Here is a 12,914-nt window from a genome sequence, read left to right as displayed (position 1 = left end):
TCCAACTCTATTGAAAACAATTACTCCTGATAGTGAAATTGCTAAGAAATACAGTGTGGATGCACTAAATGTAACTATCTTATAAAAAATAATGGCTGTAGATTCACGCAATGAAATTTCAAAAACCTCCTTTGATGAATGGACTCCTTTTGACAAAAGAAAAATTGAAACATTCATCAGCCACAGATTTTACTGTTTCTGAAGAGTTAATTAATATAGCAAAATCTGATAAAAATAATGAATAAATACTTCCAGTATTTTTCTTGTGGATGGGAATCCCTGCATATATGTAAGTAGCATAATAAATAACTGAAATTTAATATTACATTATTTTAAACACTAAAATGAGACTAAAAATTATATAGTAAATTAATACACATGAAGTGCTAGAGTTACAATTGAGACTTCTATTATGATGATTGACAACTGCAGCTCTTGGATTCATAGATGACTGACTACAGTGAGATGAGTTTGACTTTTTTTCTTTTTCATATTTGTTATACATGTGTTAATTTAGCAGTTTTACATTGAGTTCATCTATGATAATAAGGTAATAATACCGTAAAATGCCCTAAATAGAGTGAATGAAACGAAAGCAAATAAAAATTTAGTACTTTTTTTTGAGATCTAGTGCCTTTTTCCTGCATGAATTAGTACAAAATATTTTTGCTGAGTGGTCACCCTGGTTGCCACCACTCGAGATGAAATAAATACTCTCTAAAATAAAATTTTAGAGAAAATATACTGTAGAGAGAAATACTGTATATTCTTCTTACTATTAAGAGAGACATCGAAGGAGTTAGGGAGACTCAGGCAGGTAGTATGTGGCCTCTGGCCACCTACTACCAGCACCTACTACTTGCAGGCATAACATTCAATGGCAGTCCAATCCAATCACACACAACTCTATGGGAGAAAAATCTAGCTCTTGCTCTTCTTCATGGCATTCATTTCAATTTCCAAGGATACCCTCTCTTCCTTTATGCATTTTTAAAACTCTCCTTTGCACTCTCTCTTATTCCCGACTATATCAGAATATCACAGTGGAAATCAAGAGACCAGACCTGCACACAATCCAAGTGAGGTCTTATCAATGCCTTGTAAAGAGGCAAGATTTCCTTATTTTTACTTATCAAGGTTCATTTCAGCATTGCAATTATCCTTTGAATTGTATTTGCAATCTTTGGTATATAGTCCTTGAACTTCAACTTCCTGTCTACTAAAACACCAAGATCCCTAATCTGATCAGTTTCTTCTAGCATAATCTAACCAAACTTAATATGACATTTGATATCAAATCAGACCAAAGTGCATACTTTACATTTACTTTGACACTTACAACATTGACTTGACGGTCATTTTCCCATGCTCACAATTCCAGCCTATTCAAATCATTATCCATGATTTGGTCTGCTGGTCTTAATGGAACACCTAGTTTATGTATCTTGGAAAGACAATATAGTCTAGATGGATGAGCATAAAAAAATTTCCGTTTTTTCTTAAATTCTTCATCCCAATTGGAGATACTCTCAATGAATTTATTAACTTGTCTTGAAGTTGAATCACATGAGAGAGGACAACAAGTAGAGAAGTCATGTAGCATTAAGGAAATGTTCCTAAAATATTTTTACATTACTGCTGCATTGCCCTTGTCATAAGATTATTATTATCACTTCTCAGAGAATGAAGTGCTTTGAATTTTGGTGGAGTTAGGTTAGAAGTGGTGGTTTTGCTATGAAAAGAATCATGTTTGAAAATGTATTTTATTGGGAGTCTCAGAAGGAATTTAACATAGACTTCTGTCTCATCATCATCTTCTTCTTTCTAGCGTTATGTCCCGCTTGGTGCAAGGTCTACTACAATTATTAGGATGTGACTTTGGGAGACCCCCAACCAGCTTGTCACAGAGGCTGATGTTGGGGAATACACATCCTTGTGTGTGAATGAGCATATGAAGGTGAAAAACAATCACAAACAACCATGCCCTAGGTGAGATTCGAACCTGCAGCCTCCTGGCTGGACAGCAGATGCACTAAACACTCAGCAAACCAGGCTGGCTCTCATCATCATCAAATTTCAGTTATGTACCCTCAGGGGTGTACAGGATAATTATGATAGTATTACATGAAAAAGTTACACAATTACTAATTTCTGTCTACTAAATAAGTTACACAATTACAATTTTCCTCCGAATTAATCTGTTATCTGTCAAGACTCCAACATTATCAGAGCTCGTATTTCTATCTTTTAAGGCACTTTTTACTATATCAATCCATCTAACCTGGGTCTTTTGTATGCCAACCTAGCAAAGAACACTTGTTTTTCTAATCTTTCTTCTCCCATTCTGTTTAAGTGACCATACCACCTGAGATTACCTCTACTAACACATTCCTGCTGAATGCTAACAATGGCAACTTCTGTCTCAATATCCTCATTTTTAATGTAACACTGCCATTGATGCCACCTGTTCACTCCATTAATCTTTGTCAGAGCTCTCATATTAGATGTCTCTGGGCTTTGACCAAGTATTTTATTTCTACCCCAGCTCTCAGATCCATAAGTTAAAATTGGTTTGAACACTATCTTGTATACAGATAATTTAGTGTTTTGACTTTCTTTCTTATTCCATATAAATTTATTCAGCTAACTTCCTACCATACCAGTTTACTAATTCTGTTGTCCATTTCCATATTTAATTTACTATCTTCACAAAAAATGGTGCCTAAATAAAGGAAATGTTTTACTAATTCTATAGGTTCACCATTCAGGCTGAAGTTGATGTTTTCAATGTTTCTGCCTATTTCATTGTCTTTTTATTGCTAATTTTCATACCAAATTTATTACAGTTATTCAATTTAGTCAGGGAATCCTCCAGACGTATACTGGATTTATTCAGAAGTATGACATGATCGCATAAAGTAAAGATTAACATCACCAATTTTGATATCAGATTTAATACCACTTTTCTTCATGTGTTCTATATAGATAATGAATAACAGAGGGGATAATGTACATCCTTGTCTGACAGTAATAATGTGCACCCATGTAGCACACCTGATTTAACATAAGGCACTTTTCCTGTGCCTGCTTCGATTCTAACTATTAACTTACAGCTTAAATAGAGACAATGTATTGCTCGATATAATGTCCCATTTAGACCATATAACTGTAGAGTTTTGAGGTTCGTTCCTCTTGACACCTTGTCATATACTTTTTTTTCCAGATCAACAAAACTTAAATACAAATCCTTTCATATTCCCAAGATTTCTCAACCATTTGTCTTAATGTAAAAATTTGATCCTGATAACCTCTATTTGGCCTGAATCCAGCTTGTTCTTCACCAAGCTTCCCTTCCACAATTTTTCTTAGCCATTTTTTCTTAAATATACTTGCATAAATCTTACCAGGAATACTTAGCAGTAAATACCGCTGTAATTCTGAAATTTATTTTTCTTTCCCTTTTTATAGATGGGAAGTGTGAGAGCTCTGCTCCAATCATGGAACACATTATTATATCATTTTTATGCATTTCTGATTATTATCTTACTGTAATTTGTATTTGTCTTACTGACATTATAGTTTTATTGAACCTGATTTTTTTTATTTTAATTTAATTAATTTTTTTATTGCTGTTATTGTACTAAAGATGCCTATGCTACTTAAAATAAAAAATTAAACACAGAAACTTACATGAAATAAATTTAATAGCTGTAAAATTTTTACCAAATTAATTTTTTTATTGTTGTTATTGTACTAAAGATGCCTATGATACTTTGGTAAAAATTTTACAGCTATTAAATTTATTTCATGTAAGTTTCTGTGTTTAATTTTTGAAAGTGATTATTATTATTATTATATGGGCACCTCCATGGAGTCCAAAGACTCATCACAGGAGACCTAATCTATCCACACAATCTATCATACCTCTCCTTGAACCAATTAACAGAAAGATTACTCTGACTCTGGCAACTGATTCCACTCATTCACCACTCTCTAAGCAAAAAATTTAATCATCACACCCCTACTGACTACACCTTTATTCAACTTCCAGGGATGACCCTCATGTTGTAGTCCAGCTAGCAAATGCTGAAACATCTATCCTATAAAATCCTACAAGCAACTTAAATGTTTCTATCATATCCCCTCTTTTTCTCCTATCAACTAACTTCTGCAATCCACACACCTTCAATCTATCCTCATAGGGAACATTCCACAGGCCACTCACCATCTTGGTCACTCGCCTCTGAATCCTCTCCACCACTTCCTTATCCCCAAGAAACCCAGGGGACCAGTAATCTAGATGTGGACATGTCAAGGCCTTATATAGAGGAATTACAACTTCCTTATCTTGACTTGTTAATGTGTTCTTCAATAGCCAAGTAATCTTATGGGCTACCTTAGTACCCTTAGCAATGTATCCTCTTCGCTTTAACTCTCTGTCTACCACCACTCCTAAATCTCTAGTTTCATCTATTTTCAGGAGTATAGTGCCATTAATGTGATAAACAACTTGTAATCTATTTATCCCAAAGTCATAACTTTACATTTCTAGACATTAAACTGACACCCATTAACATTTACACCATTAACAAAAAAGCCCATACTGACAGCTTATTTAAATCATCCTGCAAGCTCTCCACATTGCCTCGATTAACTATTACTCTACCTAATTTTGCATCATCAGCACATATTTCCTTTCAGGTTTTTTCTATATCATTTATGTATAAATTAAACAGCAATGGTCCCAGCACTGAACTTGTAGCACACCACTAGTCACCTGCTTTTGCCTCGATTCTGCCCCTCCATATACCACTTTTTGTTATCTGTCCAGCAACCAATCTCTTATCCACTTCACCAGTGTCATCGATTCCCATTTGTTCCAATTTGCATAACAGTGTTTCAGTGGTATTCTGTGAAATGCCTTTGCAAAATGCAGCAAAATCATCGTGTAGCCATTTCATTTATCCAACTCAGCTATTATTCTATTATAAAAAGTTAGTAAATTATTAAGACATGACCGACCTTCACAAAGCCATGTTGATCCTCATACAGTATTATATTTTTATCTACCCATTCTTGAATTCTCTTTTTCACCAATTTAAATAGGTTAAAGCAGTAACTTGCAAAGTGGTCACTCAGTAACTCAACTATTTTAACTGCTTCCATCTCCTCGTGACCATCATCACTCATTAAGGTTAATCTTCCATAGTCATTCTTTCTCTTACTTGCCACATAACGAAAGAACTCTTTGGGATTTCCTTTGGCCTGCTCTGCTAAATTCTTCTCATAATCTGATTTTGCCTTCCTTGCCATGCTGGTCACCTTTCTTGTCTAAGCCTTGTACTGTTCATGAGTTTGCTGGTCAAACTTTATATACCTTCCACGGTATTTTCTTCTTCTGCAGCTCGTGCTTAATGATATTACTCATTCATCTAACTCCTACCCGATTAATCCTCCTTACCTGAGGTATACAATTTAATACTACTTCCTCTAGATGAACCTTAACTATATCCCTGCAGTGTTTCATGCCATGGTACAGATTTAAACTTCTTCCTAAGCATGTCATAATCACCTGCCTTGTAGTTCCATAAATACCCCTTCTTGATAGAATATTCCTCATGTTTTACAATTTCCAAAGCGAAGACCGCATGGTCACTTTCACCAATTTGAGGCAATGTGTCAACTTGGATAGCTGACAACATTGCCTCATGACAAAATGGATAGCTGTTCTGATCCTATGGCCAGGTCCAATACTTTCCCATCCCTAGTCCCCTCCATCACATGCTGCCTTAAGTATTTATCTCTCAGCAGGTGTAAAAATTCTATTTCCTTTCTGCAATGTGATCTTTCTTCCTTCCAGTCTGTATCTCCATAGTTGAAGTGCCTGATAATAATCACTCGACCTATACTATAGTCACTTTGAGCAGGCCAAAGGAAATCCCAAAGAGTTCTTTCGTTATGTGGCAAGTAAGAGAAAGAATGACTATGGAAGATTAACCTTAATGAGTGATGATAGTCACGAGGAGATGGAAGCAGTTAAAATAGTTGAGTTACTGAGTATACTCATCACTGTACAACCAACAAATGCTGTTAGCTGTCAGCCAAGTCTCACTTCTCACTAATGTCTATAACTTTTGGCAATGTTGCACTAATCAATGCCAAAAAACTCGTCCCTCTTGTTCCTGATACTTCTGGCATTAGTATATAAAAATGGCAACATCCCTTAATTTCTCCATCCACCTTTACTTTCTGACTTGACTAACTATTCAATATTTTTGCTTGAGAGACTAGATTCCTCACTTTGTCATTCTCACACTCACTAGCTTCATGGTTATCTTCACACAAACTCATTTGCTTCCACTCTACAAAGATTATTATTACTATTATCACTATTATGTGACACCTCCAGGGAGTCCAAAGACTCATCGAGGGAGGGCACCTATTCTACAACTCTGCTTTTCCAGACTGTCTCTAACTGAAAATAATGTACTTTTTTTTTTTTTTTTGCAAGGCAACCAGGCCAGCAAAATGTTATATATAAATATATACTGTATATATTTATATATAACATTTATATATATTTATATTATTATTATATATATTATGTATATTTATATATACCATATTTTTCTGTGCATAAGATGATACTGTTTTCTAAAATTTTTAGACCAAAAATTGGGGGTTGTCTTATACACGGGGAGTAACTGGTTGAGAGACCTGCGGTTGGTTGCCTTGGCAAAACTACCAGTACCTTGTCTCCGCGAACAGGCTTCCGCCAATCACTAGCCTTTGTTAACTCTGTCGATTGACATCATTAACGGCTGATTCTGAATAAACCAATCAGAACTCTGAAAGCATTCATATCTGCAACTGTTGGCAGGGTAAGTTAATGCATTAATATTTTGAGCACTAGAAATGTCCGAAAATAAAAAAAAAATTGTCATATTCTTCAAAATTCAAGTTAAAAGTCATCAATTAAGCAAAAGAACATGGAAATAAAGCTTCAATGAGACGGTTTGGACCTCTTCCCATTGAGTGTATGATTAAATAGTGGAGAATACAGGAAGAACAACTACTCAAGATGCCAAAAAGAAGAGGGCCTTAAGAGGAAATCCAGAAAAATGGCCAAACTTGGAGCAGAGACTTAAGACTTGGATTATGGAGCAGCGCCAGAGTGGGACATGTGTGTCAACCAAGCTTATTCAATATGAGACAAAAAGGTTTGCAAGAGAAATGAAAATTGTTGATTTCACAGGAAAGGCAAAATGGTGCTTCAATTTCATGAAGAGAAGGATTAGCTCAGAAAATGCCACCAGCTAATGAGGATAAAATTAAACAATTTTACTCCTATGTCATAAAACTTCAGAGAAAGCATGCTTTTGAACCAAGTCAGATTGCAAACATGTATGAGGTGCCTCTCAATTTTGATGTGCCTTCCAACAGAACTGTTGATATGAAAGGGGTCAAAACATTTCAAGTGGTCATGAAAAGACACACCATACTGCTGTCCTTTCATGCTCTGCAGATGATATCAAACTGCCTCCTATGCTCATTTTTAAGAGGAAAACGTATCCTAAATACCACCTGGCATTCATATCCAAGTTCATGAGAACGGCTGGATGAATGAAGAGAGCATGGCTATTTGGTTTGCAAAGATTTGGTCCAGAAGACCTGGAGGGCTCTCGAAGAGGCCAGCTCTGCTCATGGTTGATCAGTTCCGAGCACATTTAACAGAAAAGACAAAAAGGGTTGCAGTGGATTTGCAAACACAGCTAACATTCATTCCTGGAGGACTTAAAGGTCAGCTACAGCCACTAGATATTTCTATCAACAAGCTCTGATGCAAAAAGCATCAGAAAAAGTAGGTAATAACTTGACACTAACAAGAAGAGTAAAAAAAAAACAACCATTACTGAGGAATGCAAATGGGTCCTAAACTCATGGAATGGATCAAGCAAGAGGTGGTTGTTTTTCTTCAAGAAATGTGGAATCAGCAATGCCATAGATAGAACTGAGGATGATCTTATATATATATATAAACAGTGACTCAGAAGACAGCAGTGATGCAGTTGAAGAAAGTGATACGTCTGGAACTAATAGTGATGAAGAAAATGATATGCCCAGAACTGAGAGTGATGCATAATTTCTTAGTATATATCTTAAAAATATTACCTAATTACTAAATATACTTTGAATATTTAAAAAAATATCAAATGCGTTCTGTTTTATGTTTAAAATATTGATTTCTTAATTTTGGGTTCGAAAAAGTGGAGTTCATCTTATACACGGAAAAATACGGTAAGTCAAAAAAAAGATCATAAGAAGAATAGAAGCCTTCTATGTCAAATTATATGATGATTTCCAAGACTTAAACCAGTATAAAAACAAAAATGTGATACTCAAATGGATGAGGAAGAAATGTGCCCATTAGTTTTATAAGAGGTTCAGCAGAAATTTGCGGAAGCATTAGTGGAAAGGTGACTATGAGATACCTCACATTCGTTTTCAAACATCATTCCCCCTAATGTCACCAGTCCTTTACAATTCCAGGTCTTTTTTCAGCTCACTCCCATAATATGTTGACCATTCACACAATCTTCCCTTTCAACATTTTTTAATATTACTTTCATATATCTTCCCTCTCTCTCTGTCATGCACGCACACACACACACACACACACACACACACTGTGTTTTCAACCATTTAAATCATTACTGTCATCTATTATAAACATTTCTTTCATTCATTCTTTCTGCTCCCTCTTAACCTTAGTTACCACCAACTATTTGCACTTGGGAAAACATATTTTATTGCTCTTTTCTGTATTTCTCATTTATCTATATATAAACTAAAAGTACAAAATGTGAGGAAAAAAACATACCTGTCTTTTTATCATTGCACATTTCTTCAGAACTAGAAGAGACCCTTTTGTTGTTACATCATCTTCTGCCTCTATACACAAATCTGTTCTTTTTAACTGGATCTAAACTCAGAGTTAAAGACAAAGATGTATAATGAGACAATAACTTACTAAAGCATTATTTTTTTGAAGTAATGTTTATAAATATATACTTAGTACAATCTTCTTCGATAGCAATTATTTGTTGTCTACACAAATAAAAGACTAGGTTATAAACTAATAATCATTTATACACCATGTCATTAATAACATTAATTGATGATCACTGTGTTACTGAAAATAATGAAGTACTTAGATCTAAATATTGGAACGTAAGCAGACAACATAATGATAAAATTATACAGTAACAGAATAACACTCAAGTTAGGAAAATAAAAAACATTTATTATTTATAGAATTTTCGGCTAGATTTCCTAACCATTGTCAATACACATGAAAAGAGATGAAAATAATAAGAGCAACACAAATTACAAGTGCATGACAATGTATGCTATCAACTGCAGGAGTATAACTCCATCTACAAATATTAGAATTTAAAGAAATAAATTTTAATAATTACAATATTAAGAAAGACAGGAATGAGGACTGTTACTCAAGATGACTTCCCTAAATTGGGAAAGTTTTTAAGTCAATTCTTTTTGTTGAGGTTCAGACTGAATGTGAACTTCAAAACTTTCTTTATGTAATCTTTCAAGAAGAAAATAATTTTTGTGTAGTACTTTAGTTTTGTTCCAATGAATTCTATGCTTTGGAGATAAGGCATGACTGGCTAAACCAGACTTATCAGACACCTGAAGTAAATTATACTCCTGATGTTCTTCTAGATGCAGCTGATCAGAACAACTCGTCTACCCATAAATAACAAAGGACATGTATTATCCAGTAGACACAGAATTCGTTGGAACAAAATTAAAGTACTACACAAAAGTTATTACTTTTCAAAAGATTATATAAAGAAAGTTGTAATGCTCACATTCATAGTTCAAACCTAAACAAAAACAATTGCCTTTAATTTTCCAATTTTGTGAGGTCATCCTAAATAACACTCCTCTTTCCTGTATTTCTTAATATTGTAATTATTTAAATAAACTTATTGTTTTGAATTCTAATATTTGTAGATGAAGTTATCCTTGTGCAGTTGATAGCATGCATTGATAGGCATATGCAGTTTAAGTGTTGTTCTTATTGTGTATATTTCTTTTCAACTGTATTAATTGACAATTGCTAGGAAAACTAGCCAAAAATTCTACAAATAATACATATTTCTTCTTTTTCTTATTATTTCCTTACCTCCATAGAGTCACAAGACTCATCACTGGAGGTCAACACTAGTCAACATAAAGTCTATCATACCACTCCTTAAAATTATCGACAGTCTGCACGTTCACCTCCCTCTCAGGCAATGCATTCCATGCTCCTACCATTCTCCATGCAAAAAAAAAACTTACTTCTTACCCTTTTACTCATCACCTTTTGCAACTTCCAGGGATGGCCCCCATGTCCTTGATTCTTTCCCTCATTCTACCACATGAAAAATATTCTCAGTGTTAATATGATAATAATAACCCTTCAACAGCTTAAATGTCTTGATCATATTCCACTTTGCCTTCCATCCATCAAACTCTGCAGTCCACATGCCCTCAGACAATCCTCATAATAAACTTTGTACGGTGTCCTGATATCATTTTTGTTATCCATCTCTGTACCCTCTCCAAAGTTACTTCATCACCTTCAAATTCCAATGACTAGATCTGAGCACTACATGATGATGATTATTATTATTTTCCTGACCCCCCCCCATGGAATCACAGACTCATTGTGGGAGGTCAACACGGATGAACACAAACTCTATCATCTCAGGCAATGCATTCCATGTTCCATGCAAAAAACTTATTATCCTTTTATTCACCACCTCCTTTTGCTACTTCCAGGGAGGGGGCTCTTATCCTTGTTCCTTTCCCGAGAGGGTTCTACCATATTAAAAATATCCTCAGTGTTAATACAAAAGCAATCCTTTAACAGCTTGAATGTCTTGATTATACCCCCCTTTGCCTTCTATCCATCAAACTCTGCAGTCCACATGCCCTCAGACTATCCTCATAACCAACATTGTAAGTCCTGACATCATTTTTGTTATCTGTCTCTGCACCCTCTCCAAGGTTACTTCATTCCCTTCAAATCCCAGTGACCAGATCTGAGCACTGAAATCCAGATGTTGTCTGATCAAAGCTTTATACAATGGGACCAGAACACTTTTATCTCTCATGGTCAATGTTCTCCTCAACATTGCCACAATTCTCTGAGATGTGTTCACAACCTTTGCAATATGTCCTAGGAACTTCAAACCCATATCATGCAACTTAAAAATCAAGTTATGTGGCATCCTGTCAAATGACTTGGAAAAATTCCCCCCCCCCCAAAAAATAATAAATAAATAAATAAAATAAAATAAATGACAGTGTATGGCTTACCCTTGTTCTTAACATAAGAATTATTCTGTTAACCTATATAATAATTTTATCATAATAAGGTATGGTAAGAACTAAGATACCGATGACTAACTATATCAAATGTAAAGTCTTCTTCTTCTTCCTAACATGGAATTTAGGCCATGTGGCCTGTTCCGGTCTCATGCCACCTCTTTCTTGGTCTTCCGATTCTTCTTTTTCCACTTATTTTGTATCTGTATAATATTTTTGGTAGTCTGCTGTTGTCCATTTGATTTAAATGTTCTAGCCATTTTTGTTTATACTGTCTTATGTAGTAATTAATTGGTTTTAGTTTCAGGGATTGTAAGATTTCTTCATTTGTTCTGTGGTCCCACTTGGTATATCCAGCTGTTTTTCCTGAGGAACTTCATTTCTGCTGTTTGAATTCGTTTTTCATCTTTCCTTTTCATGGTCCATGTTTCGCTTCTGTACAGTAGAGTTGGTTTTGACAAGACATTATATAGTCTGATTCTAGTGTGTTTTTGTACCAGGGATGGCTTAAATATATTATTTATTATGCCATTTACTTGGACAAAGTTTGATATTTTAGTGTTTATGTCTTTTTCTTCTTCGTATGATAGATCACATCCCAAGTATCTGAAAGTGTTTACTTGTTCTAGTATTTTATTATCTATCACTATTTTACTTCTTATTGGGTTTTCTCCTTTGAATGCCATTATTTTTGTTTTTTCTTTGGATATTGTCTTATTATATTGCTCTGAGATATCATTTAATGATTTTAATGATCTTTGTAAGTCATCTTCTGATGCAGCTAATACTATTTGATCATCTGCAAATAGTAGTGTATCTATCTTCATTTGCAGGGTCATTTGTATACCATATGGGTTATGCTGTTAGATTGTTAATATTTCATTTATATATATATTGAAAAGCAGAGGTGAGAGGGTACATCCTTGTCGTACTCCTCTTGATATATCTTTCCATTCTGAGATGTGTTCTAATTTAACTACTATTTTATTTCCTATATATATATTTCTTGAACAGATTGTAAAAGTTGGTTTGGTATGTTTAAATCGGTTAATATTTTAAACAATTTTTGTCTACTAATTTTGCCAAAGGCTTTTTCATAATCAATAAACGCCATGTGTGTTTCTTTTTGAAATTCTCTTCTCTTTTCTATTAATAATTTTAAAGTAAAAATTGAATCTATGCAGGATCAGCCTTTGCGGAAACCATTTCGTTCTTCTAGTAATTTGTTTTCTACAATGCTGCTTAGTTTCTCTTTTAATATTCCTGCATATATTTTATATCCTGTATTCAGCAGGCTAATTCCCCTATAATTATTGCAATTGTCTTTATTTCCTTTTTTATAGATTGGGATGACCAGTGCTTTTTTCCAAGAGTTAGGGGTTTTTCCAGACATCCAAACCATATTAAAAAATTTCAAAAGTCTTTCATTAAATTTTTCACCTGCATTTTTGTATAGTTCTATATTTATATTGTCTTCTCCAGTCGTCTTCCTATTTTTCATCTTCTTTATTATA

The 12,914-nt window shown here is 34.3% G+C and overlaps 1 protein-coding gene across 3 annotated transcripts in view; it reads right to left on the bottom strand.

The window, feature by feature from the left end:
- Positions 1–12,914, bottom strand: part of LOC150105262 (polypeptide N-acetylgalactosaminyltransferase 11-like) — a 220,800-nt gene that overhangs the window by 30,272 nt on the left and 177,614 nt on the right. For all 3 annotated transcript variants that reach the window (XM_090394656.1, XM_090394657.1, XM_090394655.1), the window contains one exon: positions 8,882–8,983. In XM_090394656.1, the coding sequence (XP_090250782.1) occupies positions 8,882–8,983 (102 nt within the window). The remainder of the gene's footprint in view (positions 1–8,881; positions 8,984–12,914) is intronic.

The sequence above is a fragment of the Typopeltis vanoorti genome, chromosome 6, assembly GCF_054136105.1.
Source record: "Typopeltis vanoorti isolate ZY-2024b chromosome 6, IOZ_Tvanoo_1.0, whole genome shotgun sequence".
Taxonomy (NCBI): Eukaryota; Metazoa; Arthropoda; class Arachnida; order Uropygi; family Thelyphonidae; genus Typopeltis; species Typopeltis vanoorti.
Note: the sequence above shows the minus strand (reverse complement) of the source record. Positions and strands in the feature narration are given on the sequence as shown.